This window comes from Denticeps clupeoides, chromosome 6, assembly GCF_900700375.1.
Source record: "Denticeps clupeoides chromosome 6, fDenClu1.1, whole genome shotgun sequence".
In the NCBI taxonomy this organism is placed as follows: Eukaryota; Metazoa; Chordata; class Actinopteri; order Clupeiformes; family Denticipitidae; genus Denticeps; species Denticeps clupeoides.
In genome coordinates, this window is record NC_041712.1 from 1,580,266 (window position 1) to 1,607,580 (window position 27,315).

The 27,315-nt window shown below is 41.5% G+C and overlaps 3 protein-coding genes across 26 annotated transcripts in view; 1 reads left to right on the forward strand and 2 right to left on the reverse strand.

Moving 5' to 3' along the window:
• The first annotated feature begins 1,565 nt into the window (after positions 1-1,565).
• LOC114792746 (uncharacterized) lies at positions 1,566-27,300 on the forward strand. 5 transcript variants are annotated; one of them, XM_028984134.1, is made up of 7 exons: positions 1,566-1,745; positions 2,519-2,594; positions 2,662-2,918; positions 3,111-3,224; positions 5,302-5,438; positions 23,910-24,150; positions 26,516-27,300. In XM_028984134.1, the coding sequence occupies exons 2-7, from the start codon at positions 2,523-2,525 to the stop codon at positions 26,559-26,561; spliced, it is 867 nt and encodes a 288-aa protein (XP_028839967.1). In that variant the 5' UTR covers positions 1,566-1,745; positions 2,519-2,522; the 3' UTR covers positions 26,562-27,300. The 5 variants fall into 5 exon arrangements, with proteins under 5 accessions (XP_028839967.1, XP_028839970.1, XP_028839966.1 ...); XM_028984137.1 differs by lacking the exon at positions 23,910-24,150 and having other exon boundaries at positions 5,289-5,438; XM_028984133.1 differs by having other exon boundaries at positions 23,910-27,300.
• On the reverse strand, positions 6,966-16,938 carry dact3a (dishevelled-binding antagonist of beta-catenin 3a). Of its 2 annotated transcripts, XM_028984131.1 has the most exons (4): positions 16,540-16,938; positions 10,286-10,415; positions 9,961-10,086; positions 6,966-8,663 (listed from the first exon to the last, which is right to left on the reverse strand). In XM_028984131.1, exons 1-4 carry the CDS (start codon positions 16,786-16,788, stop codon positions 7,252-7,254), a joined length of 1,917 nt encoding a protein of 638 aa, XP_028839964.1. In that variant the 5' UTR covers positions 16,789-16,938; the 3' UTR covers positions 6,966-7,251. The 2 variants fall into 2 exon arrangements, with proteins under 2 accessions (XP_028839964.1, XP_028839965.1); XM_028984132.1 differs by lacking the exon at positions 9,961-10,086.
• Positions 19,450-27,315, reverse strand: part of gramd1ba (GRAM domain containing 1Ba) — a 67,929-nt gene continuing 60,063 nt past the window's right edge. For 16 of the 19 annotated variants that reach the window (XM_028984130.1, XM_028984128.1, XM_028984129.1 and 13 more), the window contains 10 exons: positions 26,621-26,764; positions 26,413-26,531; positions 26,191-26,333; positions 26,013-26,116; positions 25,730-25,918; positions 25,440-25,530; positions 25,033-25,044; positions 23,128-23,229; positions 22,218-22,338; positions 19,450-21,959 (listed from right to left, as the gene is read on the reverse strand). In XM_028984130.1, coding sequence (XP_028839963.1) covers positions 21,870-21,959; positions 22,218-22,338; positions 23,128-23,229; positions 25,033-25,044; positions 25,440-25,530; positions 25,730-25,918; positions 26,013-26,116; positions 26,191-26,333; positions 26,413-26,531; positions 26,621-26,764 — 1,115 coding nt within the window. In that variant the 3' untranslated portion in view covers positions 19,450-21,869. The remainder of the gene's footprint in view (positions 21,960-22,217; positions 22,339-23,127; positions 23,230-25,032; positions 25,045-25,439; positions 25,531-25,729; positions 25,919-26,012; positions 26,117-26,190; positions 26,334-26,412; positions 26,532-26,620; positions 26,765-27,315) is intronic. The other 3 variants (XM_028984116.1, XM_028984113.1, XM_028984120.1) reach the window with 1 other exon arrangement.

Here is a 27,315-nt window from a genome sequence, read left to right on the forward strand (position 1 = left end):
ATAACATGAAACATTGAATCTGCCTGGACCTTGTGGCTCTTAGTTGTGTAGCGCTTTACTTTGAACACCAGAGGGCAAACTCCTTAATTTGATGGAATCAAATGTATTTTGTAAATAGTACCACTGACTTTATCATTGAGCTTGCTTGTCTTATTTTCTTTATAAATGTTTTTTTTTTTTTGCTTTCTACAGCAAACGTGAGATTCACACGAACATTTCATTTTCTAATACAATTTCTGATCACCCTCCTCCTGTTCTTTTCATTTCATTTTTCTCATTGTTTCAGTTTTCCATTGTGGGGTTTACAGAAAGTCTCAGCTGGATTTCAAAATGGCGATAAAATTACATATATATATATTACATATATGTCATATAAATGTGGGTAATGCTGGCAAGACGGGGGATTTACTCAGAACAGAGACTATCAATACAGGACCATGTAAACAAACATTCAATGGCCTGTAAAAGCCTAAACACAAGAGGGCTGGTACTTTTGGCTGGTTATTTGTTCATTTCATTCCAAAAGCTGCATGTTAATAATTTAATAATACATTTATTTATGAAGCACACTTTCTGTACAGTTGATATAATAATACAAATAAATACAAATTAATGGATGAGGCAATAAGTAAAAAACAGAAATATAAACAGATAAAACAAACAACCAAAAAAAAGAGAAAAAAATGCTTTTTTCCTTTTTTTTGAACAGGGCCTTCTCTTGAACAGCACCCTCTTGGTCGATGGATACTGACAGGGGCACGTTTCCTCCCAGATGTGGGTATCAGTTCGAATCCTGTTCCACGCCATGGCAAAGTGACAATACTTGTCCTTGTTACTTATTTCAATCTGTAATTGTACAGAAATTTAGCAAAGACACCTTCCAGACTACAATTCATTCAATTCAAAGATCAGGTGAAATAAATAAAAGTAAAAAATGATCATGAGTTGTATGTAATCTGCAACTGTATGCTATTTAGCAAAAGTTATTATTGACATAGAAAAACCCAGAATTTCATTTCACTTTGCTTTTTGGTTTAAAATCACTTAGGTAGGTATTCAGAAGCAAAAAATTCAAACAGCAAAGTGTCATAAGAAAGCCTCTGGATAGCACCTATAATCAGATTCTTATTTATTATCTTTGACCATTTTAATATTCTCTTATACTCTAGGTCCATCTAGTGGTAATTTACAATACTTTCATACAGAGATTTTTTTTAATTGAGACTATTCTTTTAACGGAATGATTGAAGATCAGTCATTCTTTGTCTTTTTTTTTGTCATGACACAGTAGTACTGTTGAAGTTTTTCTTAATCCCAATAAATATTGTCTTCCTTCTTTATCCATTTCACACCAATAGGCTTGGAATAAAGAACTACCAGAATAATTTTTTTTAGATATGATGCATTTTACAGTTTAAGCAATTCATAATTGTTGGCTGTTTCGATGTCCACCACTCTGACTGACCACGTCTGTCCCCATGCAGTATAACGTCACTCAGATTTTTTTAATCAGCTAAGATGTTAATCCTGATCATTGAGCAAAGCTGGCTTGAGAGAGAGTGAGTGCAAGGTAAGGACAGGTGGGAGAGAACAGAGAGGATCTGAGAGGAGATGAACCCAGTCTGTTGTGTTTTTGCTGAAAGTGACTTGGACAAAGAAGAAGGGTCAGACAAATTCAACTCTGAAAGTGATTTTTTTCTCAACAGCACTGCAGCTCATTGGGACAAACACTGATCTTGCAACAGGTATTTAAAAAATTCAATTAAAACTATGCTCACTAACTACTGATCAAAACAGGCACCATGGCTGTATTTTTTTCTTCTTCGATACTCATAGAAGTTTTGAAAAGAAGTATAACAAGAGTAAAAATATCAATGAAGCCTTGGATTTTTGCATTAAGAGAACCTTGTATTGTTGAAGTACATTTTTTTTTCATAATGTATGTTTGAAAGTGTTTATTTGATTTAATAAATATTCAATCTCGATAATTTTAAAAAATCTGTGCATTTCAAGCATGATGTCATTGGGGATTAATTGCATGCAAACTATTGCCAAAAATGCCTGAATAAAAATCCCAGCTGATTTAACAGCCCTCTAAGTTTGTTGGACATTCCCGCTAACAGTCCCTCTCACATGTGCAGCTGGGAAATATGTTGGCCTAGTCTGAGTTTAGAGAAGATTAGAAGTAAGTCCTGGAGACTTGGCCAGCGTATGAGTGAATGAACAGGACAGGCAGGTCAGTTTATACTGATGTCAAGGTAGAAACCCACAGAGACGTGGTGGTCTATTCTCTTACAATAATAAAGATATGGGTGCTAAAATGAAGCTACTTTTTGTACTAATAGTAACGTACATTAAATATTTGCCACTCTGCAATTTGTACAGTTTGTACTATGAAATTGAGTTTCTCCATCCTGTTGACCTGTAGAATGGCTGTCTGGTGAGTGAATAAGTGAATTTTTTGGGTGGGTGGATGGAAGGTTTTGGTCATGTTACCTTATTTTACCTGTGTGTTTAGCGTGATGACGACTGGACCCCAAACCAACATGGATGAGCTACAAATGCAGAAGCAAGGACGAAGGCTAGTTTTCCAGGTAGGCACAATTCACTGACCACTGCCAAGAAACAACATCATCCAAAGCTTTTGTTCTGTTCGTTCAGATTTTTCCAGAACCTGTGAGTGATTCGGTGAAGACCATGTGCGGTTGGGAGCAAGAAAAGAAACGTCTCCCCTCCATCATAGTCGAGGCCACAGAGGCCACAGAGCTCGCTGAAGATGAAGGTGGAGCGCTACGCTGGCCTCCTCAAGGCCAGGTTTCATTCGATGAGGAGGAAGACCCGTTTGTGGACCAGTCAGTTCCTTCTACCAGTGACAACATCAGAAAAAAGAATGAGAAGGACATGAGTGGAAAGAAAGGGTCAGTAAATCAGGTTTTTCGCTTCTCAGGAATGAGGTCTTAATTTGAATCTGAGTTCAAGCTTTAGCTCATCACTGTAAGCCCGGACTTCCTCTAGAAGCAAGTCTTAGTGAAACTTTCTAATAAATAATTAATGACTAATGATTATTAATGAATGAATGATTAATTCTATGCTTTCTGTTTCTCATACAGAGCTGCTAAATGCAGATGCGCACAGTCAGTTGAACCTGGTCAGCTGGACTTCAGTCGTCTTACTCCACCCTCTTCCCCAACTGATTCTGAGGCAATGCCAGCCTGTCTCAGAAGGTGAGACACCAGTGGTGGCCAAGAGGTGCATGTTTGTATGTCTGATGAACTTTATCACCTTATTTTATTGGCTAAAATTTTGCGTAATTTTTCTTTAGGGGTGTTTTGAATTATGAAAAATGTTAACATTGCATAAGACATGTGTACTGAATATTTGGTTCTGGTTTACATGCAGGAAATGCTGACTTTTTTGGATAAGATATTTGAATATGATAAACATTTATCTGTCATGAGTTTCTTTTCATCCAGGCTTTTAAAGATCAGTACTTTCTGTGTCTTTTTTTGGACCAGGGTTTCTGCAAGTTTTGGCAAAATTTAAGAGTAATGGGTGTGTGTACTTTCTGACTAGAGGAGAAACTAATTTAAGGCACACACATCAGAGTGTACTGGTTGCATGTTGTTCTGATTATTCTACAATTAGCAAATCCAATCAATTTTGTGGATTTTATATGTTTTAAGGACATACAGAAACCCTGTGGATTTGCACAGTTCTTAATTAGAAATTAGGTGTAGTGTAAGAGATTCTAAGAGATTCTTTTTTAGTCAATTTCTTATCTGCCAAAACTATACTTTGCATGACAGGGACCAGCTGTTCATGATTGGTCCACTTTCTGTCTCAGAGTGAGATCATTCATTTATTTTTAGATCCCTTGAAATCTTGCAAGGCACCAAAAATATATGTTCCTTAAAAATGCTGGAGTATAATAGATTATTTAAATAATATTGGAATTATACATTGAGTACTTTGCATTAGTGTGATACATGTGCAAAGGATGGAAATCAAAAATTAAAATGCAATGCAAAAAAAATCAATTAAATTGGCATGCAAAATGGGTGTGTGATTTTTTTAAACAAATGAAATTAATTATTAAATGAATTAATACCAGTTTATTAAATAAAGGTATATTACATGAACAAAACATGCAACAGTGCAGCCCCTGGTGTTTGTATGATTAATTAACAGAGTGCAGTGGAACAGAGCATAAAATGATAAAATTATAATCCAGAATAACAAATAGAGCAGAAAGCACCAGGCCGCTGTTGTTTCCTCATTATGCGATTTTTATCTGGCCCATGTAAACTTTACGCAGTACCATGACAACACGACTTACCAAACGCCAGGATAACATCAGGTGGCATGATGGTATATACAAGGAAAGAAATGTTGCAATGATTCATCATCACTGGTTTAGTTTATGTATAAAGCATTTTAGATTACATTTACATTTATGACATTTATCAGACAATCTTATCCAGAGAGCCTTTTAATCAGTACTTACAGGGACATTTCTCCTGGAGACACTGTTAAATGTCTTGCAAAGGGACACAATGATAATAAATTGGGTTTGAACCTGGTTTCTAGGATTCCAATCATTGGATTCGAATTTTGTTATTTAAAAAATGTGTCTATCTAGATAATAATAGGCAAAATATGTTCTTAATTAATAAATTCCATCTAGATCTAGATGATGCATATTTGAAGAGTGTTTCTGAGTTAAGGTATGGATGGAATGTGTGTTTACATGATACTGTCACATGGGGGCAGAAGAGACTCTGGTGTGTATAAATACACAGGAAGAGAGTAATTACCCATTCAATGCCATTCATTTAATGGCTTTCATTTGGATGTTCCCAGCACAAATATGCCAAAAATACAATTCATTCCAGTCATGGTTCAGATAATCCTGAAGAATAAAGACACTTGATAAGCGCGAGAGCTATGCAGTGTAATCAGCAGGATAAGATTAACCCTGAAGACACTGAGGAAGAGACACAGTCCACGCCTACTCTGCATTGAAAGGGAGAGCAAGAACCATGGGCAAGAAGCAGGCTAAATATAAATAGCACACCATGGCTACACGGATAAAAAAAAAAAAAAATTAGGAGGCAGTGGAGAGAGCGAATGGGCACAAAACACGGCAATTATCATGTCCCGAGTTTATTCACTGTACGTAAGTCAAAATATCTTCACCGGCGGACACTCATTTTCACTGATTCTCCATGGCCATTTGCTGATGTTTGGTTGTCACGGTTTCTTCACGCTGGGTCCCTGTCGCTCATCAGACCCCTCCTCCAGTCCACCAGGCAGCAGAAGAGAAGGGCGCCTGTCTCAGCTGAGACAAGGAGCAGCTGTTTGTGGAGTGAGTTCTCCCAGAACCTGGAGTATTCCACTCCCCGCTCTCCCAACATGGCTGGCCCAGCTCCCAGAATCTGGTATGTGGCGAATAACTCAACATAAACCAGCCACGAGAGTGAAGGACCAAACTCCATGACTCTCTCTCTTTGTGTCTGCATTGCGTGTGTTGTTTGGGATCATAAAAGATAAAAGGAGTGTGTGAGATGAGAGAGGAAGGGAGCAATGAAGAGAGACAGTAAAAGAGAGATAAAAAAGAAAGAATACCGACTCCCCTCTCCTCAGATCCAGGCAGAAATTCATCAACGTTTGTGTTTGCGAGAGGCATAAAATGAAAAAACAGTTCAATCGCATGGAAAGAAAGTGCCTGAAAAGTGCCTGAAATGAAGCTAGATTTCCTTTTCTCCTCCTGCCATCACCTCTACACCCCCTCCTCTTCTCCTCCCCTTGTAATCAAACCCAGATGTGCATCACACCACTCTCTCCCTTCTCTCTTTTTCCTCTGCCCTCTCTTTTTTCATTTACTTCTCCAGCCCGGCGCTGGTCCACTCATCCAGCCTCCCCCCTGCCCCAGACTTTGGTCTCCCCCTGCCTCTGCTCAGGAAATGCTCCAGGTTCCTGGCCCTAAAGTGAAACATGCTCCCTAACGATATCCATATGGAAGGACAGCATGGAGCAGCGCAGGAGAAAGAAAAAAAGGGGACGGAGCAAGGGCCACAGAGGAGTCTTTCTTTTCTGAATTCTCAGACGCCTGGGGTTGGGCCTCTTTGCTGGATGTGTGTTCAGGTCCACCACAACCTCCACCACTGTCTATGCAGGTCTTTCCAGCTGTGAGCAAAAAAAAAAAAATCCTTACGCCCCTCCAGTGACTGGATTGGAGAGAACAAGGCAACTGGAGAAGATCTGTAGCAATCTGAAAACTCCCAAAGTAGCCCTTAGTAGATTTACACAGAAACACCGCCCCTCCTCTCCCGACAGTCCTTCCATTATTAAATACAGGATTGGTTAGCATGTGTGGTCTTATAGAAAGGGCAAGGTAGTGTGAGGGAAAAAGTGTGTGTGTGTTATGGTGCAGCTGGGGATAATTATCTTGTTAATTTTCCACAGGGAGAGCTGATTACGTATTTATGTGAAAGTGCATTCCTCGGTCTGAAGTCCCGCTGGTGACATGCCAGCAATGACACAAATCATGTGCCAAAATATATACCAGCTCTTAAAATCACAGCAAAAACACAGTTCTGGTTATGTTTTCATAAGATTCTGGTTAGGATATGGAAACGTTACATTATGCTTTACATTAGGCTGGCTGCATATTATAAATGCAAAATGCATCTCAGACGTTTTCCTTCTCAGAGATCCCCATTCCTAGGAGAATGACCTCTGAGTTGTATTGATGTTCGAGGGGAGCTGCAACATTCACTACTTCTTTTCTGAGGAGAGCTGTCAGTGGGGATGAGAGTCAAGGACTAATTATGTCGCCCAGCAGGGGGACTTTTATGAGCTACAAATTGGCCTTCTACTTGTAACCCAGTGCTCCTTTAACCCAAACCCCCTCCGTGAGAACCATTTGTAAACCAGGCCTGATATAAACCAGCCAACCAGTTCTGTGGTTTCAGGTCTTTATTTACAGATTACATTCATAAATACAGGCACCCAACACAGTGGGTATTTACATACGTGTACAGGGCACAATGCCCGAGCAACAAAAGAGTGCATCAGACTGGATGCTCGGCCCAGAGGAGAGTACAGTTGTCTGGCCTCAGGCTCAGATCCTCCTAGGAAGGATCAAAGGTAGTGATACAGTCTTAAGCTAAGGAGGCTTGTCTATTACAAACAGAGATGGGTCTGATGGGAAAAGGATTTGATGAAAGCGTGCAGCACAGTGGTGATCTGTCAGACTGTGGTCATGACTTTGAGGGAACCGGTGCGAAAGCGCAGGATTTTCTTTTTGAGAGCATGAGAGGCCTTGATCTTGACAAAAGCTTTGGGTTGGAGGGGTGCTCCAGACTGCGCGGGCGGAGATGCCGGAGCTAACTGTGGAGGCAGCTGCTGTGGCCAAACCAACCCGCCGCTCTCATCAGAGTCGCTAGACAGTGAGCTCGAACCTGGTGACTCAGCTTCGCTGAGGCTGGACTCTGACTCCCCAGGGACAGGGTGAGTGTAGCCATTGTCAGGGCGACAGAGCGGTGCTCGCTCCATGTACTCCGGGTGGTGGTGGTGGTGGTGGTGGTGGTGAGAATGGTGGGATGCACTATGGCTGTAGGAATAGGATGGCGGCCCGGGCCTGGACTTGCGGGCACGTCTTGATATCTGCTCCCCTGGCCCCTCTGCCTCATCCTGGCTGAGCTCCAGGGTGGAGCGCCATCGCCGATAGTTTGTGCTCCCTGGAGGGGTCCGTTTGGTTTTAGGCTGGGTCCCTCGACTTCCATCTCGTTCCACTGTGTTGTACTTGCGCTCGGGAATGCGCTGACCCAGTAGACTATTCTCTGACTGTGAGCGACAGGCCTTCCGCCCAGGCTTCCTATTGGCCGGACGTTCCTCGCTAAACCGACACTTCTTTGTGACGCCTCTTTGCTTTGCAGGGGCTCTTTCTGGGGAGTGTGCATTGTGTCCACTCTTATGAGCCACCACGGGCCGCTGTGTGGATGATCTGTTTGGTGCACGACAAGGCTGGGCGGGTATATATTGTGCATTCACCAGCTGCTCATCTGAGGATAAAGAATGGGGGATTGGGTAGCTCTGGAAGTGCTGAGGGGATTCAGCCTCACTGCTGCTGGGATCTGCAGCTCCACAAGGAAAGTCCAATGAAGTTGAGTGCACGGTGACCAGAGCAGCTTGCCTGGGTTTGGTATATCTTGCTGGTGACTGGTCCTCTGGGCTCAGGGCCATACTGCCATAGTTCTCTTTGTCCAGACCATGACTGGCCCATGTTGGGGCCACAGCGGTGGTCCCATGGTATTCAGGGGCAAAGGGGGTTTCTTTTCGGCAGAGGCTGCTCTGACGAGTGACCCCTCTGGCTTCCGGTCCCAAGCTGGTGCGAGGCTTACATGGCCTCATGGGCAAGGAGCGTTGGACTAGACCAAGGATGTATGTCTCTACGCGATGGGCTTGCTGGTAGTCTTCTGCTGTTGGTTCACCTTCTTCCTCCCCCTCCACATGGTCAGTGGACTCCCATTGCCAGGGATCCTCCTCTGTGGTTCCCTCTGTTATACCTTCAAGGGAAGGGTATGGTGCAGACAAGGACCTGGGAACCATAGTTCGGGTTGCTGAGTCTTGAATTCCATCACGACTGGCAACAAAGGCATCTATATAGAAAACCACAAAGTTAAAACCACGTTGTCACAAAACTGTAATACAAAGAAACACAAATCTGACAGGTCACCGGTATAGCAAAATAAACAAAGGAATCAAGCAGCTAAAGTGAGACACAAAAAATAACATGACATTCAAAAAATTAAACGACATTCAACGTTGAATTTCAGGAGAATTATCAGCCAGCTAGGAGCTAAGAAGGCGGTCATTTTGCTGAAAATTGAGCATACAGAGACTGTATACAGCAGTATTGTGATGTGCTTTTAATCACACTTTTTATAAAATGATGCTATTTGACTCCTTGCAAGGAGACAGCATGCACATTCTAGCATTGAATGCCTTTCTTATATTGACTGACAAGCTATTTTGGAACAGTCACTCTCACTGGTGGTATCGAGTTACATTTACTCCTTTACATTATGTGAGTACCTTTTTGAAAAAAAAGTACTTCTATGAGTAGGTTTACAACACCATACTTTTTACTTTTACTTGAGTACATTTGTGAATTAGAAACTCTATTCTTACTTCATTACAATGTGCAACACTTTATTTTTGCCAGACGGATGCCGCAAGTAGATCTAACACATTGCTACCTTTCACTATTTCGACGTAGCAACAATAATCAAATGACACCATTTCACCAATCAGACATAGACACGCAGTCACATGACCACACACAAACCAGTGGAGCACAAAATTGAAGTGCTAAAACCAAAGGTTGCAGTAAAAATATGGAAGGAATTAGCATTATCGTTTAGCAGTTTTATTTAATATATCAATGCTAACACATACATATTTAACATATATAAGATAAAATACACGCTCAGACTACATACGAGTAGTAATGTAGTAAAATATACGCTCAGACTACAAACATATGCCAATGATTGATACTATTATGGGCAAAATATCAGAATTAGCACATTCATATTTTTCTGTTTGAAAACATTGTTTCTAAAAAATAAATGAAATAATATATAGTAGTATCAATACAACAGTTACTCAGTACTTGAGTAATCTTATCACTACATACTTTTGTACTCTTACTTGAGTAATTTTTTGGATGACTTCTATTAACGAACGCTACTCATACTTGAGTAAAAATATTGGCTACTTTACACACCTCTGGTTATATGTAGTGAGACACATTTTAAGGCTTTGTGAACTCGAGCAAGACTTTGCATCATAAAGACAAAAGGCTCAAACTTTTAACCCTCTTTTACACCACAAAGCTAGTAGATGCTAGTAGTAGAGCTTGTAGACGCTGGAAAACTGTATGACGACACCCACCGGCCGATTTTGGTCTCTCTGCCACATATGCTCTAACAGCCCAAGCACAGCTGGGAGACAGCTCTCCAAAGCCCGAGGAGTCAGACAATCCTGCAGGAGACTTGCCCTCGCTGAGCTCATAAAACCCTAAATGGAACAAAATCAAAAATCACTTTGTACTTTAGAGATGTTCTGGCCCTTGTGCAGACTTCAGTGAATCCTTGTTTACTGGCAATAAATTCAGGGGTTTTGTAGATTTTCTGGAATTTTCTAGGGTCCAAATGGTCTGGTATTTGAGTGAAGATACCAGATCACCAGATCACCAGTTCACAGGCAAATTCTTTACCTGAGCTGTGTCTGCTGTCTCCAATGTCAGAAAGAGGCTCCACCAATGATCTCTCGGCATCCACTCTCAGATCCCCAACCTGCTGCTCAAGTGTTGCCATCAGACCCCATGGGGTGCACTGCAAACTGTTCTGCAAAACAAATATGTACACACACACTTTCAAGACTATCTTCTGCACCACACTGCATTATCAAACGGAATGGAAGGAAGTCACATATAAAACTTTACATACAAACAATATCTATTTAAAAAAAAAAAACAGGCAACAAGTGAATCAATATATTAGTTCAGTCAGTAGTTTAAATTCAGTAAGGACCACTGGATGAACCGACCAGAAGAATCAGAGACCAGAGAGCAGGATGGGAAGGTACATTCAGGTCATTTCATTACAAAATGTCCAACGTGACTACGATCTCAGAGAAGATCTAAAAATATTCTCCAAAAACATAAAACACTGTCTTATTCGTTTACACACACAGTCACACATAGTTGTTAGAGGAGCTATAAAGCTGAAGAATAAGGAGATTGGTGGGAGTCATTTTCCTACAGATCCAACATGAATCAGCTTTTTTCTTCTGCCATGTCAGAGGCCAGTTGCAGAGTGAAAGAACTGTTCAGTGTTTGACCATGAATCACCCATTTTCTTTTTCCTTTGTATGCATCAGTCAGCCTCTTCCTCACTCCTGCTTGACGAGAGGCTCAGTGACAGGCAGCTTGTAGGACGAGATTGTGGCGATGGTGGGAATAAGAGAAACCGCCAGTTTCTGCATGTCCTTTGCACCCTCACTGCCATCTGAGCGCTCAGCTCTGTGATCTGTACTCACCTTAAACACATTAAACACACTAGACTGAACTAGTGTGAATGAAAATGAGACGTGAATAAGACAAGCTGGCAACTTCCATCATTCATGGTATAAGCAGAAATGTGGCTGCCCCATGCTAGGAGCTCAGCAAATTAGCTCCTTCCTTCACAGGTAGGCTGGGAGAATCACATTAAAAGTGATATGAAAAAAAATATATTAACAGTATTTCCCAACAAATGCACTTGCTCTTGAGCATTAAACTTTCAGAATTTTTTCAGTAATGATTAAAGACTAAACATTTGGATTCAGAATAAAATTTCACTAGATTCAATGTTCAGCACGACATGTGTGTAGATTAGCTGTGTTAACATCATGGAAGTGAGCGCTGAGAGGCCTGCATGTGGCTTCAGGGGTGGCTCATGTGAGCAGGCATCTGAATGCCAGTTTGTTCTTCTGCAGTCCCGGAGGGCCGATGACTTAAATTCCACCGCACACACCGTTTTTATAAGAAAACATGCTTTACAGTTATACGTCTGACCTTTTCTCTTTTTTGTATGTTAAATTGTATCTTAAATTTCTATACATACAAAATATTTCATGGCATGCACATTTTCTACAACTATAATAATATTTATTTAGAGAAACACCACTGTCACTGATGTGCCTTGTCTGCAGACTGTGACTCAGTGCAGTTTTTCTCTACCAACACCATTCTGAACAGCAGTGATTAAGTCCTTCCTACATTGCACCCTTTCACATGTGACTACAGCAGTGTTTTGTGGGACATCTGTTGAAACAGTTCTCTCTTTTTTTCCCTGTTTAACATAGAGACAATGACAACTACTAGAAATCACTCTTTTAATAAGAGGTTGCTCCATGCGTTAGTGAATGAGATTGAATGAATGTGAAAAGTAGTGAAGTAGTGACAATGAAAATGACAAGGTCATTAATAACTACTTTATTGTAGCCCGGATGCAAAAAAATGTTTTCAGGCTTTTCAGCATGTGCTGTAGTCTTCCCAACAACAACAACAACAACAACAACACAAAACAATAATAAAAAATGTAGTTATTCCAAGTCCAAATTTATTTAGGTTCCACCCCACCACACACTGCACCAAACATGCACACATTTATGCTGAAAATAAAAAAGGTAGATTTAAAGGTGGATCTCTTGAATCCTAAAATGTCTGTAAATGAACCTTTGATACTTGGATAGATGCACTCACTGATACACACACAGACACACAGGGAGAGCCGTGCAAATATAAACAGACCCAAACAGCGAGCGCTGAAGTGTGAGGGAGTGGGACAGAGGTGGGGGAACAAACGACAAGTCAAATCACAGCAGTGTGTTTGTGTTTCCTGATGATGAAACTCCCTGCCACCAACCCTCCGAACCCGAGTAAAACAGCTCAAAATCCGGTCCGGTATCCAAACGTTGTCATGGTAACATAGTGAGATGACCTCTGGACAAAGAGGCGAGCGGATGCCAGACCTTGACCAGAACATCTCTGTTTGTTCGACAACATTTCATCTTCATTCTCTACTTTACACATTCATTCAGTCTCATTCACTGACACATGGGGCAACCTCTCATTAAAATAAATTGCCCAAACTGCATTTTCCATTCACTATGAATTTATGGAAGATTTGTGCTAGGATGAGCAAGACCGCATTAGTTATAGACCAAGCATGAAATAATATATTTGCAAAAATTAGTAGAAAATAATCTGACCAAGTGAACGACTTGTCTCACAGAGTGTGGTAATAATTTCCAGGACTGAGTGTCAGTTGGTGATCACTATGCAGAGAGCACAGCGCCACGCTGATTAACTGCTGCACAATTAAACCTTGTGTTTTAATGAATTATTAAAACATCTCTCTCTCTCTCACACACACAGACACACACACACACACACACACACACAGAAAGGTACACACTGGTAGAGTGTAATTAGTGAGTATGTGTACCCACAACGGCTCGTGCTGTGGTGTGCCAGCCTGCCAGGCCGACTTAATCGGTGCTCAAGTGCTCCCCTCATCTCCCACCCACTCAGTAGCCTGCCACTCGCTGCCCAACACCCTCTCTACACAAGCCCTGACACTCGAGTGTGTTTACACAACACAGCCGGCCGTGAAACTCAAGGAGCACATAACACTCAACCCCACACACTGCATGGAGGGAGGGTCCTGGTTCAGTGAGGTGGCCTGCAGGTGATCTCACCACCACAGTAGTAATGTTGCCACTTATATGTATTTTACATTTACATTTAAGGCATTTGGCAGATGCCCTTATCCAGAGTGACTTACAACGTGCTTTCAAGTTACCATCGATGAAGTGATCAGTTCCGGTTCATTAGGAGCCCAACTATGAATATAATCTTTTTATTCACTCTGTTGTAGATTCTGTACACAAGTTCAACAATAAGAAAGTTACAAGTTAATCTAAATATTTTTTAAAGACGAAGGTCTTGAGCCTTCCTCTCTATTTTAGTCTCAGCATTTTTAAATATCTCCTCTTCTTGCTACTAGTGGTGGCAAAACACATTTAACTTTTAGAGAACATGAATTTATCAATATAGTTATCTGTATTAAAATGTGTTCATTCAGCTGGCCTTCTGTTTAATGTAGTCCAGAAACTTACATGTTCATAATCAAACAGCTCTGAATGATGATATGATGATTATTAATGCATGAAAAAAGCTTCAATCTTAAGCTTACTTACTGGAAATGTTGTTGTTCCAACATCACACATGTTGCATGGGACTATTTTCTAAGAACTATTTTTTTTCTACTTTATTGTGGCAATAAATATTTATGGGTGAATCATATCGGAATTACAAAAATGCACTCAAAGATCATGTGATATTGGACAGCAAAAGTTATTGATCCATCTTTAAGTAATGGTAATCAACATTTTACAGAAGTCACAACGTGTGTGTTAAAATACACTAAACTCATGTTCTCTGTGTGTTTTTTCAGTCTGAGATTGCTATCTTGTTTGTATTATTGCTTTATTTAATTCTTTATTTAAATTACAGTCCAGTCTTCCTAATTCTGTATCAATATAATATCATGTACATTGCCATGCAAATGAATGTACAAATCATCCCTGAAGCTGATGAAGATGTGCTTGGTTGCTTGGTGTGGTAAAAATGTTTCAGGTCATCACTACTCAGAACTCATGATACAGAGCCGAGAAAAAAATGCTTGGAAAAAAAATTCTTGCAGGCTAAAGACCCCCCACACCCACCTCTACACAAATATGCACACAAACACAGATACACTTACAGACACACAAAGCACACTTATGGAATGAGGACAGCATGCCTCGTGTTGTTCCAGCTGCCGCACACTGTCAGGCTGCTGTCAGTGCCACAATGCCACAAATAACACAGAAGGGCCTGTTACATGTATGGTGACAGCGGTGGGTTCATGTCCCATGACAGTAGCGATCTCACCCCACCCCACTAACGGCTTTTACAGGGACACCTCAGCTGACAAGGTGATGCTGGGAAGATCACTGCAGACTTGCACCAAATGCCCCCCCCTTCGGCAGATCAGTCTTTCACAAAAATGACAAATTCAGGGACCATTTGCAGGGCAGCATGTTGTTTTTTTTAATGGATACAGTCATGATTGTATCAGTGGAAACTGACAGTCACAAAAAGTGCATGCCCACATGCTGTCTAGCCCATCATCTCCAAATGCATCAGAGCAAATGTGATTAAAACATCCCCCAAACATATTCTGAAGATGACCACAATGTCGAGGACAAAAGCATGTGAACTAGGAGGGGGTCAGATTTGGGGTCATTAGTATTCTGTCCCACATACCAGTATTGTTTATCCATACTGTGGAAAAGGGGGAAAGGGGGGAGGCTTGGGGGGCAGGGTTTGAGGGGTGGGGGGCTGGTTTAATTCAAGGGTTTTCTGTGGCTCACATGCAGCATTCCGGGCTACATCCAGCAGCCACAGGTGGAGCTGACTGTGGAGGAACTCTCTCTTGCTCACCGCCACAGGCCATGCTGTTGTCCATGAATAATAAAGCAGTGCCATCAAGTGAGAATTGGTTCATCACAAGGGCAGAAAGCACATGCAAAAATCAGCTGAGATTTAAACACATAAAGGCTTTTTTTCTGGGTACAGGATGTGGTTTCAGTACAGTGTTGCCCATTTAGATCAGCTCATCAGACCTTCGTTGGCTTTTTGGGATAGTTGCAGTCTGAAATGACTTTCATGGAAACTCTACAAAAAACTGCAGTGCATTTTGCAATGTTTGCTGTAAAATTGGTGTGTGCTGTGAATTAAAAGTCAAAGCCAACTTGCGCCATACTATTTGCTGGTAAGTGCCAGGCATTTGTTCACACATGTGGCTGCCCGATCTGTGATAGCTGCACAATCTTGTGTTCCTGTGTACAGTGTTGTGCGGCTGTGTGATTCATTTACACATTCATTACAAGAGCATTACATTTTTGTAATTACATTAATTTACAAGAGCATTGCATTTTTAATACATTAAAAGCATGATCGCATGAATGCTTAACTGAACAGCTGTTCAGCTATGTAAGTAAACGTGCACTGAGTGTAAACTACATTTTTTTCTGGTCTGTGTGTGCATGCGTAGTGGCGGAAGTCCAATTTTTGGAAAAATTTATGAAAGTGAAGTCATTGTCATTGTGATACACAATCACAATGTGTCCTCTTTTAACCCATCATGCTTAGTGAGCAGTTGGCAGCCATGATAGGCACCTGGGAAGCCTTGTATGAGGACAGTGCTTTGCTCAGTGGCACCTCAGTGACACCTTGAAATTCGAACCGGAAATCTTTTGATTACAGGACCGCTTCCTTAACTGCTAGGCCACCACTGCCCACTGATTAATGATACTCAAGAGAGCCAAGGTTTATTTGTGTAAAGTTTGTGTCAATTGAACAAAATTGATCAGGGATAGCAACAGCATGAAATTCTGGTGGGACTGACATCTATATTTGTGTGTGTAGATATTAATTACAAATGTATTGACCAAGGGGACACTTGGCTGCTTTAAAATGAATAGCTGCTGTAGGATAGCACCTGGATAACAACAACAATAGTAATAATGGTAATATCACTGATGCATTTGTGATCTGTGTAAATAGAACAAATGTCAGGGTTTTTATATTCCACCTCCTCCCTTTCGGTCTCATAGGTTGAGAGAGGAACGCGTCTCCCACCCCAGATTCTCCAGGTTTTCCATAAATGGTCAGACTTGCGCGCTCGACGTCTGCTGCTCCGGTTCTCCTTCGTCTCTACTTGTTGCGTATTTTTCAAATGATTATCATACATTTTTTGTGCTACGAGGGCCAATTTGAAAACAGAAGCATTGTTACTACTGGCCCGTCACACGTGGGACGCAGTAGGTCGCCCGTCCCACGACAAAAGTTCAGCCCACACCACCGGAGAGTCTTACCAGCTGACGGCGCAGAGCCAGGTCGTCCTGCCCGCGGCTTGCTGCTTCATGTGTGGGTCGGGGTAATTGCGGGTCCCCCCACGCTGGACGCCCGGGGACAACGTCCTCGAGGGACAAGGCGCTGAGCACCAGACTCTCCTGCCGCTGTTTGAGCCGCTCCAGTTCGCAGAGTCCGGCCAGGCTCGCCTCGATGCGGTCCTTATTCCGACTGCGCTCCGTGCTCACCGGAAACGGCAAGGCACGAAACATAATTGCGCTAGCCTAACCACGTAACCGATCAGGAAGAAGCCTTATTTTGTCTCTTAATGAGCCACTTTTTCCTGTTAAAGACGTCGACTCAGTGTAAAGACGGATCCATGGTTCGAAGCGAGCAGCGCGCTCAGCATCGTCTTCTCAGCCGCGGTCCATTCCGTTAGATGCCCACACCGCAGCTGTCAACTTTTCATTTACATAGCCCCGCCCATCCCGGCTCCCTATTGGTCATAGGGTGAGCGCCTTTCGTGCTGATTCGTCGGTGCTTCCGCAAGCCGGTCCGCACCAAATGCAAATAACGGAGACAAGGAGGAGTTATGGTTGCGGGAACATTTTAACTCTGAATTAAACTTGATCTGTTTTGATTGACGGGGCTTTAACCGTGTGTAATGGCTGCATACATATATCAAAATGTATCATCATGAGAGATTTCCGTTTTTTAATACTGCACCGTTTAATTTGGAGTCACTTGATCATACCCGATTAAATACCATTTTAATTGTGACCCATTATCAATTGCGTTAGATTACACCATTTATGCATGTCTACAACTTCTCAGGATGTAGGAGTGGAATAGACGGCAGGTTAATTCTGCCTACACAATGCCTTAACTGGACTCGATGGTTGCGATGTGTTTTTTAGCTTATAATAAATTCAGTTTTCGGGTTGCAGTTTCGGGTGCATTTATTCAATGGGAAAATTATCCTACAGAAGAAATAATTATCTTACACCAAATAATTTGTACCACAATTATTAGCACCCCTGATGTTAATACTTTTTACAACCCTTTTTGCCAACTGAACAACACCTAATCTTCTATAATGTTTCACAAAATGGGAGAGTATAGAATCTTCCTTTTTGCGCAATATCTCTAAATCAGCCAGTGACCTGGGTCCTCTCCTCTGTACTGTCCCCTTCACACTGTCATCCTTCACAGTGGGCATTAGGTGCTTTTCATACTCCTCTTTCGTGTTCCGCCGGACCCACTTAGACTGTTTGTTGCCAAAAAGCTCTATCTTGGTCTCATCTGACCAAAGCACACCGTCCCAGTTGAAGCCCCAGTATCGCTTAGCAAATGCCAGACAGACGTTTATGATTGTGAGTGTGTGTGTTTTTTTCTGTGCATTTCTCCCAAACAGCTTGTTGGCATGTAGATAGCGCCTGATGGTTGTTTTGGAGACTTAGTAACCCCAAGATGCTACCATTTGTTGCAAATCGTTAACATTGAGTTTTGGACAACTTTTCATTTCTATTACCATCTTACTCAGAGTGCGTGGAAGCAAAATAAACTTGAGTCCTGGTTCAGGCTTGTTTACCTCTGTTCCAGTAGTTTTAAACTTCTTAATGATTCCTTTGACGGTACGCATGGGCAGCTGCAGGCCATTGCCTGACTTGTGAAGGTCGACACACATCTGTCTTACTTGAATGTTGAAGAGTGGAAATGGCCTCTGTGACACATCATATTTATACCCCAGGGAAACAGGAAGTGATTAAAATACTAATTTAATGTTCCAAGATGCTCCTTTTAACTTTTTAAACTACTGTAAAACAGAAATACTTCAATTGCATTTAGGGGTGCCAATAATTGTAGAACAAGTGATTGTATGAAAAACAATTATTTCACAGTCAGGGATTTTTCTAAAAATTTTAGTGTGATAGTTTGCAATAACTACTGAATTTATTTTAAGACCTTTAACACAACTTAACCAGGGGTGCCAATAACTATGGAGGGCAGCTTAGCTGTTCTTTCATGGAAGAGAATATACAATTAACTTTAAAATCAAAATATTGTAGAGCACCATCTGTTGGACTAATAAAACTAAATACCCGTCCACATGAGGAACATGAAATCATTTCAGTATGTTGCAGAATGCATTTAAACTGCTCCTGAAAGTACTGAAATATTACCTAGCTTAAGGCCATCCATTACCCGTTTCTTTTCCCAGAATGTTACTTTACTTTATTTAGCAGACGCTTTTATCCAAAGTGACTTACAATAGGAAGACACCAGCAATTCTTGTTCGATTTCTATAGAATATCGAGTTTACAAACTAAGAGCCCTGATAAGGCTTAGACTTGTCATTGAAGAGCATGCTCGGGGATTGTTGGGTGCTAGACTAAGAAAAATTATAATGTATTTATACATTTTGTATTTGTTTATTCAATGTGTACGCATGTGCTTGTGTAAGTGTTAGATTTGTCTGTAATATTTTTGGAATAAGAGGGTTTTCACCTACTTCTTAAAAGTGGTGATAGTCTCGGCTAGTCGTGTGGAGGAGGGCAGGTTGTTCCACCAGCCAGGGACAACAACGGAGAACAGACATGATTGGAATCGGAGACCCCGTGAAGAAGGAATTTTTAGTCTCCTTTCGTTTGCCAGAATGTTCCATAATTTGTTTTATTAATTTGTATTATAATGATAAATTAAATTTGTATGAAAAATACAAATTAAAATGCATTACAGCTTCAAACCTTGTTTTCAAACCTCGCTTACTACTAGCTCAAATGACAAAAATATTGTAACATGGAAAGAAAAACACCATCACAATTTATGAAACAAAGAAGCTGAGGATGATTTAAGGTTCTACCATAATTTCCATGGATCCCAACAACATGGGAAAGAGTAACTGAGAGGAATTGAGTCAGTGATACAGCATGAAATATTTCTTAAATATTTATTCATCTTTCATTCCACTAGTTCACATAAACTGTAAAATCATTCAGCAAATAATAAATGATTTTTTTCTCCATTAATGATCTGAACCCACGGCCAGCACAGGTTCAATTTATTTTGTATACACTGGACCTGTACAGAAGATATACATACATTATATTATTATGTATAAATATTTTTAATTCATACATTGTAAATAAAACAATATTAACAGCTACAAAATAATAACTGATTATGGCTTGGACATATAGAAGGTATATAATGCCACAACACGATTTTTAGAAATGGAAATGTTTTGCCACCCTTCTGTTATTTTATAGGCTGGAATCATATGTGAGCATAACTATGTTTCAGTCAAAAAGAAATTTGAAAATCCTGCTGCTGGAAGGTATGCCACTGTTTTATAGCATAAGCATTCAAGTTCTTAATTTGGTCATGGGTTCTAATAAGGACTTGATCAAATATATGTATTTTTTGTCAATTTTACTAAAACAAAATTCCTTACCAACATTGCCCACATAATAGCAATATTCATCTGAACTAGTCAAACAGTCATGGCCATTAAAAAAAACATGCAAAGACGGCACTGGAACAGAACATTGCAAGGATCCATGCAACTGAGGAAGGCCCAGAATAACAACACCTACCTGGAGTCCCTCTGTACTGAAGGATGGCTTCAGCAAGAACAGATGTTCTCATCTGAACTATGCATGCAAGCTCCGAGGTTCATATGAGAATGTGTTTTTTCTTTGTGATATGCTACAATACAAATATATACAGTTACAGAACAGACTACAACAGGTCAACACGAGTAAAACCATAACATGGAAATGTTGAGGAAAAACATCCTACTGCAATTTTTTGTACCAGGCATTCTGAAGATGAAAGAAAAATGTTGTGATTTCACCAAATAATAATAATTATTTGACTTTACTCTGTGGTCTGTTTAGAGAGAAATGCTTCATGCATAGACAATGTATGCCTGGTACTTCTGTGTGCTTAAAAATTGGCTGAATTTGCCCAGACTTCTTAATAATACTGTTGGAAATAAATTCTACTTAAGGCTATTCCTACAGCTAGGAGATACATTCACATGTTAGCATGCATATGCAAAAGGGCACATATTTTTGGGTACAATGTGTCAACTGCTAAGGTCTCCCTTACCAGTTGCTTAATGATTGAAGTGCTGTCAACTAACAGGCTCATTATAGAAAAAACAGGATGAAAAAAAAACTTAGCAATTTTCATGTCTTCTTGCTCATATTGCACCTTTATGTATTGCATATTGTGTTAAAACCGCAGGGACAGTAATACTTGGTAAGTAACACAATGGTAAGACAGGAATGAAAAATCTGCCTCTAGGTCCTACATCCAGGGATTTTACTGGCAATACACTTTCTGCAGTTCTTTTGGTTCTTAAAATATGTGGCAAATAAAAAAACAACAACAAACCTTCTCAGGATCCAAGTGAGAAATGTTCACAAAATAAATGGATCAGTCCAGCTGCAGTATCTCTTCTTAAAACATGAATGCGCCAAATAGATTCCCAGGTCTGTTCTCCACTAAAGTACTAATAACACTGAACAGTAACAGTCCAGACAGTTGGGTAAACCTTGCAAAGGTAATGAGGTGATTTGTGCAACGTCTGCTTTTAGCAATATTTTGCATGCCAATCTAAAAGGAAAAGATGGGATTATGGAGAGAAAAATACATGTTGGCAAGAATGACTAGGTAAAATAGCCAGACTGAATTGTTCAGATAATGAACAAAAGGCTGTGTGCGCCCATTGTGTCATGTCAAGATCACAAAGCGCTAAAGCAAGGCCCCCTTCACATATTGGAGGGGACACACACACAAACACACACGCACGTACACACACCAGTAGCACCATGGCACAGGATGTCAGGGAGCCAGCCCTGATTTTTTAAGGATTTCAAACACTTCAATTTAAAATATAATTTATACACATATAAATAATATGTTTTTTTTCTTAAAAGAGATACTGCAGCCATGATCTGACACTTGAAAGTTCCTTCTGTGCAGTTCCTAATTCCACACCCTCTATGTCATGTTCTAAGTTTCCAACACTGCTGTTCTCCACATGTGGCACAAAACATAAAAAAAGTACATTAAAACATTCTGGAAAGGAGACACAAGGGACTGGTGGTTTGACCGGGATGCGCGTTGACGACACAGCTATCCACCTGTCTCACTTGGACCCCCTTGTGGCCCCTGTGGAAACTGCCAGGAAGGCAGGAGTACAGAAGAAGGTTCCAGAGGCTTCACTCAGGGGGTATTGTGGCAATATGTCCGTATGGCATTGCTCCACCATCGTCCTACAAATGGAGGTGGGTAATCAGTTATGTATTGCACATTATCTCCTCTTGGCCTGGGCACTGATTTGTCAGTGGTAACGGCTCCTTCTGTCTGATGTCTCTGACTTGTAGTCCTGTAAACTTATGCTCTTCTGCAGGTTGAGTAAAGAGTCCCTCATCTGCAGACAAAAATTAATGTAGTAATTAAATGTAACTAAATATATGCTTGAATAGATTTTATACATAAAAAATAAAACAATCCCAAAAATTAATTTTGTCAACAGTTTCAGATAGAAATATGACAAATAGACCTATATAAGATCTCCAAAAGCTACATTAGACTACATTAGATGGTAGTCAAACTGGAACAGGAAGGGATACACAATACACATTATCCATGAAGCGAAAAACAAGCTATTAATTTAATTAGTATTTACTTCATCCAACAATATGAGGGAAGATTTGATGATCTCTCTCCATTTCTGTAGCTCCTCATCATGGTAATGCTGCTGTGACTCCAGATGTTTTGCCCACTCCATCTTGGTCTGAGGAAGTTTGCTGTAACACATAATTATGTATGCACCTTTAATCTTCATACATGCGTTACACACACAACCCACAATGTTTTTAAGAAATCTCATTGTGTCACGGCCAACGTACCACCTACAGCAAATCAGAGGGAGCAAGATCAGCCGGGGAGACAGTGACCTGGAAGCGGAAGTGAGAGCGGGCAGTGTCCAATAGAAAAATTAGTGCGCCAGGGGGGACGCTGTCTTTTCTTTGTTGAATTAAATTCCCAGAGACACTAGCCTTCCTTACAAATGCCTGATTGATCCAACCTTTTGTCTACAACCTTTGCCTGTCCTCGACCTAGAGTTTGCTTATACGACGATATGTATATGCTACCCCACCTTCCTGCCACCCATAGCCAAGCAACGGTGTCAAACTGTGCCACCCAAGACGCCCTCCCATCCAACCCATGCTCCCGGACCGACCTCGATTCACCCCAGCCTCATCCCCTCGCCTCCTTCCCCACTGCTCCCCATGGAGCCAGAGCATCCCCCTCCTCCCGCCGCGCTGCGGTGCATCCTCTGCTCCACTCCCGTTCCCACTCACCTTCTGCCTCCCTCCCACAGGCCAAGCGCCTCCGGTCACCCTCCCCAGCTACTCCAGTGCCCACTCCCCATGCGACGACTCATTCCCCAGCTCCAAACATGTCTGCAAGTGCGCCCCCGAACTCGCATGTTGACACATTGGTTAATTCAAAACTACTAGTCTGATCAAAACTACTAGCTCAAAATTCATGGAAAACATGTTTGATGTATACAGTATATTGTATTGCTTTACCTCTCATGAGGCCTTGGCCAGGAAGTGAGGCTCTGCGTGCTGAACTCCAGCATCCAGAGTTTATAGAACAGCATCATGTTCAGGAAGACCAGCAGCACCAGGCTGTATGGCAAACGACATTTTCACAATAAATAAAGCACACAACACCAACACACACAATCATACAAAACTACTTATTTGTTTCATTATTTAGATACTGTTGAGCATCTTCAGCTCTGGGATGATGGTGGGTTTGCTCACATGAACCTCTGGGCATTATGTTTACACACCCTTGTTCTTCCTGATGGTGAAATCAGGAACATTAATATTAGTTAATTCAAAGTTAAATGCTGCTCTTTAAAAAAAATCCTATTCCGTACCATTCCATGTTCTTTATTTGTTGAATTTCAACACCACCTTCAACACCTTCTTCAACATGCGCTGCTGATCACATGATCAACCAAATCTACAACATGAAAAGGTTGTAGAAGCCCTGCTATGGATTTAACTCTTTGATTTTATTCTGTTATTACTATATTATTTAATAAAGGGTATACGTGTGTTTATTTGTTCAGCATTACTGTGACATTGTATGATGCCCCGGGGCCATGGGGCTGTCACAGCAGGTGACCATGCACCTGATTAGGGAGTCCTGATCTGGAAATCAGCAGGCAGTCCAACACTGTGACATTGATGTGGACCGTTTGACTTACGTGTGTAGTTGTTTTCAGTTCTCATAATCCCCATACACCTGTGTGTTTTTGTTCTCCCCTTTGTTTCACCTTTTTTTCCTGGTGCCAAAGACAATGGAGAAGTGGTGATCTTGGACACTCAGAAGTGGGGTTCACTGTGGGTGAGTGGTTGGAGGGAAAGCCAGGAGGATGCGGTCAGCAGTGAGAGAGGTGTATGGGACGACTCCGCAAGGATCACGTACCCCACTGTACCTGCACTGACCAGCGTGGACCTCTGCAGGATCCTCATCAACACCCAAGTGGACTGGGAGAATGCAGACCCGGAAGATGTCAGTGAAGACAAGTGTGACTGGTGGGCGAATTGTGTATGGTGTGTGCCTCCCGAAGTTTTTTTTTTCTGGGATGCAGTATGGGTTGGGCGCTCCACCTGACAGGGGGGTGGGTGGTAAAGCAACTGTGCTGGTCCTTCTGATAGCCGATAAAGAGGGCGGGCCAGACATGGGCCTGGGTCTGCCTCCAGAGGGGCTGAGTGCCACAGAGCCCCCAGGGTGGCATGAGGATCTAGCCGGTGCAGGAAGCAACAAAGGAAGCGTCAGAGGGGACGTGCAGAGACAGGGCCTGCACTTACCCGGCCCTGGTTCTTGTGTGCAGGTTGCCTACGATGTTTAGGGGCCAGCCAGAGGGTCCGGGTCCTCCAGTAGGGAAGGAGAACACTAGCAGCAGCAGGTGCCCATGCACCTGATTAGGGAGTCCTGATCAATTGCACCTGGCACCAATTGGCCTTAATGGATCGGGACTTCCATAAAACTGGAATGCAGCAGGTAGTCCAATGCTGCGTCATTGATGTGGAACCTTCGACATAAGTGTGTAGTTGTTTTCAGTTCTTGTAATCGGCACACGCCTGCGGGTTAGTTTTTGTTCTCCCCTTTGTTTCCCCTGTTTTTGGCCCTCGTGCCATTTTCTTTGTGTATCAACAAATAAGTTTTTCCAGTATGTCCCGTCTTTGCGCTTCCATCCCCTGTCAGCCCGTGGATGTAACACATTGTTGCATTTTTCATGACAATGTGGATTGTTGAATTTTGATTCAAATGCTTATTTAAGATCATGTAATTTTATTAAAGAATGTAAAAATCATGTAACAATTTTTTCCAATGCCATTCAAGCATCTCTGTAAAGTATAGTTTTCCTACAGACACTGAGCTCTGAGTCTGATAGTGTGAAAGATGTTGCGTACCTTATACAGATCCTACAGGATGCATTGAAGAAAGAGGAGAGGAGAGAGAAGAGAGTCAAACTGCATCTGCTTTAGCAGGAAAATGGTGTGAGCTTTATATCACAAAAGTGTGTTCATTAGAAGGAAGAGGGAAGTAAGCAATTTCATTCTCTTGTACCATTTATGGAATTGAGAAAAATGAGGCTTGGTGTGAAAGTGACAGTCAATCTTAACGGAGACAAATGTGAGTGTATTCAGGTTCTAATCTTGATCCAGAACTTGATATATGAAGGTTATATAAATACACTAAGTTTGAGAATGATTGATAAATCAGCTACTCAGATAAAACAAGCAGAAAGCCAAGACAAAGTCAAGCTGTACAGATTAGAGGTGTTGTCATGGTTTCCTTTCCCTTCTATGATACTCACACAAAGGTGATGATGACCAGAAGCTTTGAAACACTGTAGAGAGCAAAGCCTCCTGGGACATGATCTGGAATGTGTCTGGTCTGCGTGGAACCTGTGGTCAGAGGTCAGCCGAATTGTTAATGATGGGATTTTATATACTGTAGCTGCCACAGCATAAAATCATTTTTCTACTGTGTTTACTGTCCTCTTCAATTTCATCCCACCAATAGAGAGCAGACAACAGTCTTTTCATGACCCACAAACATGACTTTAATATTTTTTTATTGAGAAGATGAAGTGACAGGACCCACCTGCCACACATTTGATGCGGTGGAGGCCCTGGTCCTCCTCTGGGGTGGTGACGGGGCTCAGGGCTTCATCTAGATGCTGGGGTCGGAGGTGAATGAGGGGTCGTTTCCTGTGCCGCACGGTGGCCTTTGATTTGGGGGACTTGTGGTGGGTATCCATAACACCTGCTGCCACCTTACCCAGCTCGAGCTCTATAGACGTGGGAGAATTTTCCAAAACAATACCGAATAAAAATGTGTTATAATACAGAAACGAAAAGAGAAATGTTGTGTGAGTCTTCCTCACCTAAATGCCTGAAGTACTCATCCAGTCCACTCCAGGAATTTCGTTCTATGAAGCCCTTGACCAACCCCCATGGTTGCTTACGGTAGCGTAATTCAGTGGACACCCTTGAAAAAAAAAACACAGATTCAAGCAACATACTTGGTTGGATCTACCATGGTGATGTGGAGGCCAGACTGACCTTAAGCGGCACTTGTTCTTCGCTACTCTAGTGAGCATGTAGCGGTTGAGGGTGTAAAAGTAGTCGTGGTATGGCACATCATGGGCAATGACCTCTGCATCAATGATGTAGCACTCACCCTCCTGACTGGCCTTGTAAAGTGTCTAGTGGAGAAGAACAGGCTCAAGCTCCACTTTACTAAATAGGGAGAGGTAAGGCCATGGTTTTACACTTGGTACCTACCTGAGTTTCTGTGACCATGGCAGTCTTAGGAGCTAAGGGGTTTGAAAGCGAGATTGTATACATGATTTCCCTTGCCTGATTGCCATCTTCTTCCTTTTTCCAGGGATGATAGACAACATCTAAGTCAGAAGAAAAGGAAAAGAAACTGAACTGAACAACCAGCGTTAGATTAAAAGAATCCAGGAATCAGGACAAGGGCATTTTGTACCTGAAAAGCGCCGTTGCTCTAGAAAGTCTCTCATGAACTGGGACTCTGTGAAGAGGATGTCATACAACTTGTCCACACTGAACTTGTACATCTCGTTGATGTACTGTTTACCGTTCAGGTCTTCATGAAATGCCTGTACCTCTCCTGTAGGAAAGTATGGACAATGTAGAGGACCAGAGCAGTTCCTTACTTTCTGGCTGACTGAGAGTATTTTCTAAAGATTGCAGCTAGTTCTGAAACATATGTAAAGACGCTTTAGAGCTCTGTTTTCAAAGCACTTTACTAGATGCAGTGCATTGGGACAGTTTCTCAAAGAGTTACATTAACACAATGTTATAAAAAAGAACTGCTTGCTATTGATGTCTTGAAGAGGATTAGCTAATTGTCCACCCTGCCCTGAAGCCTATATGATTTGAAGACAAAGTGTAATGATGGAAAAATCCCACACCGATGACTGAAAGCTTTCACATGAGGTAAAGTCAGAGTGAAAACTGAAACCCCATATAAACCCCAGTACATCATACATGTATAATCAAACCATGAAACTGTCATGTCTTATTTGAACACAAGTAGTGAACCATGAATAAAACCTACTCTGTCAAGTGTAGGGCCTGTCAAAGCCCATTGACTGTATGTGATTTGGGGTTAAATAAAAAATTATGTTGTTGTTGTAACCAAAACATTTTACTACAGTT

Bases quoted from the DNA above. Each gene is read 5' to 3' on its own strand.
- LOC114792746 (XM_028984133.1), top strand. From the start codon at position 2,523: ATGACGACTGGACCCCAAACCAACATGGATGAGCTACAAATGCAGAAG. The intron at 2,595-2,661 runs GTAGGCACAATT...CTGTTCGTTCAG, and splicing joins GACGAAGGCTAGTTTTCCAG to ATTTTTCCAGAACCTGTGAG. The intron at 5,439-23,909 runs GTATGTGGCGAA...CTGGTGCCAAAG, and splicing joins GGCCCAGCTCCCAGAATCTG to ACAATGGAGAAGTGGTGATC.
- dact3a (XM_028984131.1), bottom strand. From the start codon at position 16,788: ATGTTTCGTGCCTTGCCGTTTCCGGTGAGCACGGAGCGCAGTCGGAAT. The intron at 10,416-16,539 runs GTAAGACTCTCC...TTTGTTTTGCAG, and splicing joins TGGCTCTGCGCCGTCAGCTG to AACAGTTTGCAGTGCACCCC. The intron at 8,664-9,960 runs GTGGGTGTCGTC...TTTTCTATATAG, and splicing joins AGAGAGACCAAAATCGGCCG to ATGCCTTTGTTGCCAGTCGT.